The sequence below is a fragment of the Protobothrops mucrosquamatus genome, unplaced genomic scaffold (genome assembly GCF_001527695.2).
Source record: "Protobothrops mucrosquamatus isolate PMUCROS unplaced genomic scaffold, P.Mucros_1.0 scaffold1908, whole genome shotgun sequence".
Taxonomy (NCBI): domain Eukaryota; kingdom Metazoa; phylum Chordata; class Lepidosauria; order Squamata; family Viperidae; genus Protobothrops; species Protobothrops mucrosquamatus.
The window spans coordinates 87,315-90,098 of record NW_015388032.1 but is presented as its reverse complement, the minus strand read 5'-3'; the positions used below and the strand labels follow the sequence as shown (position 1 = coordinate 90,098).

At 46.0% G+C, this 2,784-nt stretch overlaps 1 protein-coding gene across 1 annotated transcript in view; it reads left to right on the top strand.

Moving 5' to 3' along the window:
- Positions 1–2,784, top strand: part of LOC107294316 (sulfotransferase 1C2-like) — a 15,354-nt gene that overhangs the window by 7,562 nt on the left and 5,008 nt on the right. Inside the window, exons 5-6 of the mRNA XM_029285591.1 lie at positions 363–489; positions 1,821–1,915. Of these exons, the coding sequence (XP_029141424.1) occupies positions 363–489; positions 1,821–1,915 (222 nt within the window). The remainder of the gene's footprint in view (positions 1–362; positions 490–1,820; positions 1,916–2,784) is intronic.

Genomic DNA, 2,784 nt, shown 5'->3' with positions numbered 1-2,784 from the left:
ACAAAAAAATTAGCTACCGGTTCTGCCAAAGTGGTGCGAACTGGCTGAATCCCACCACTGCTCCTGCCACAAAAAAAGTCATGTGAAGTAGGTTGGGCTCTAAGTGGAGCAATTCCTCCACATTCCCATTTGTTTGTGGGAATGGAGTGAAATCCTTCTTACCAAGATGGTCAATTGTATACCTTTGGGGAGGGGGAGAATACATCTCTTATCTGCTGTCACATGGGCAAAGATTTCTTGTCAGGGCTGGATTAAGGCCAACTCAGAGTTGCCAAGGCCTTGAAACACTCAAGCACAGTGCTATTTTTACTTATTGCTTAATCCAGGACTGGTTTTTTTCCCCCCTGCGGTTATTGCCTCAGTTCATTTATATGGCAAGAAATCCCAAAGATTGCCTGGTGTCCTGTTTCCATTTCCAAAGAATGAACAAAACGTTACCCCATCCTGGAACATGGGAGGAGTATTTGGAGATTTTCACGGCAGGCAAAGGTAAGTCAGCACCCCTTTCTCGTTTATTTTTTTGAAAGGAACAAGTAATTGGGAGGTGGGGGGGATTTCAGTAAGGCAGATTCCATGCGGGAAATGATTATTAGGTGCATTATTAGTAAGCCTTGTGCTACAAGAAAGTAAATTGCACTAGAGCAGGGCTTTTCAACCAGTGGTACGGGTACCACCTGTGGTACATTGGCACCTGGCAGGTGGTACGTGACCATCCCAGAAAAGTGGTAGCGGGGGAGGGGAATGAGCTGAATCGGTGGCAGCACAGGACAAGCCTGAGCGAGAGATGCCTGGAGCTGCAGGGCTGCCAGGGCTCAGCGGAAGTGCCAGGATCAGCGCTTCTTCGGGGCTGTCAGGGCTCAGTGGAAGCATCAGGATCAGTGCCAGGCTCCAGCTGGAGCTCAGCACTGATCCTGGTGCTTCTGCTGAGCCCAGAAGAAGCGCCGATCAGCTGGAATGTTGCAGCCTCTCTCCAGGGTCTTGTGATTTACATTCAGATGCTTGGCAACTGATTCATATTTATGACGGTCAGTGTCCCAGGGTCATGTGAAGTGACCAAAACCTGCTGCAACCACCCAGCAGACGGGGGGAATAAAAACCAAACACCCCCACCCCACCCCTGCTGCCAATCCTCAACAGAAATGTTCACAACATTGAAAACCTCGGACAGGAGGAAGAGTGCGGCCGGGCGGGCAGGCAGGTGTCTTGCTTGGCTGTGGCTTGGGGGGGTCTTTTTTCAGTGCCATTGTAACTTCGAATAGTCACTAAGTGAACTGTTGTAAGTCAAGGACTACTTGTACTTCATCACTTTTTTCCTTTTTGGGGGGGGGTCATCAAGTTTTTGACACCTTGCTAGGCGACTGGTGGTACTCGGATATTGCCATATCCTAAAAGTGGTACAATGGGTGAAAAGGTTGAAAAGCCCTGCACTAGAGGGAAAATCTGCATCTGCAGCGAAGGCAGGTTGATAATGGCAGAAGCAGTTCCCGGGATCCTTGGTGCTCTCTGAGCTTGGTTGTTTTCTTGGAGACATTTCATTACCCAACTAGGTAACTTCATCAGTGCTACATGGAATAGGATTTGCAAAACCCTTTGTATCTAGTTTGCAAGAAAACAAGCTCAGAAAGCAACAAGGGCCCCACAGTTCAACCAAGAGCTACAAATATTCGCTTGTATGGGGGTCATTTTGCAACGTTTTCAGGGTATTAATGGGAAAGAGCAGGAAGCCCCAAATATTTGAAAACAATGTCGTTGTGCATCTCGCTGGGATCTTGACTCTGAACTTGATGGCTTCTTACCTTTCTCTGTTCTGTATTTTCCAGTGGCCTGGGGCTCTTGGTACAATCACGTGAAGGATTGGTGGAAAGCAAAAGATACTTACCATGTCCTGTATCTCTTTTATGAAGACATTAAAAAAGTGAGTTCTGGAAGGAAAGTCTGAATGGAAACAGGACTGGAAAATTATGTTTTTTTTTCTCTGTAGTGTAGCTCCTTCTCCTGCAGTTGTGAGATGAGTAGATTGTCCTCGCATTTTTATGCAATCCAATGAAAATAATGGGGATCTTAAAAATAAAAGTTCTTTTCCTCTTTATGGGATCCTAGAATTTATTACAATTTTTAAAAGGGTAACAATGATCTCCCCTTTTGGGAACAATGTCCACTTCCTTGGAAAACGTTATGAAAATAAACTGGGTGTTAAGAGGGCTTGAGTTAAGATCTGTGCTGCCGTGGCATTATTTCGGTTTACTTTTTAAAGTAAGTAGGGTTGTAGCTTTGAAGATTTGCTCATTGTTTGCTTCTTCCTCCCCATTTTTTTTTTTTTTTTTTAGATCAGTGAGTGTTATGTCTTTGGTAGGGACAGGAATTGGTCAATTGGCTTGTCGCCTGAGCCTGATGTAATGGACAGAGAGAGAATGGCTGGTCCAAAGTCACGCAATCGGCTTTCATGCCTGAGGCGGGACTAGAACTCTGTTTCCCAGTGTGATTGGCCCAAGGACACCCAGCTGACTTTCGTGCCCAAGGCGGGACTAGAATTCACAGCCCTTTGGTTTCTCGCTTGGCGCCTTAACCACTAGGCCAAAGTTTGCAATTTGCTCGTTGTGACTGGTCTTTTTTGTTAGCATGAGGACCGGTTGCTAGCGGGTTGCCAACGTGTGTGTTTCTCTCGCCCAGCCAGGAGGCAGCACTGTTGCGAAACGATGGTGGTAAGATCATCAAGGCACAGGTGGAATCAGTTTGAGGATTTGGAGGCTGGCATCTTTTTTTTTTTTTTTTTTTTTATAAGAA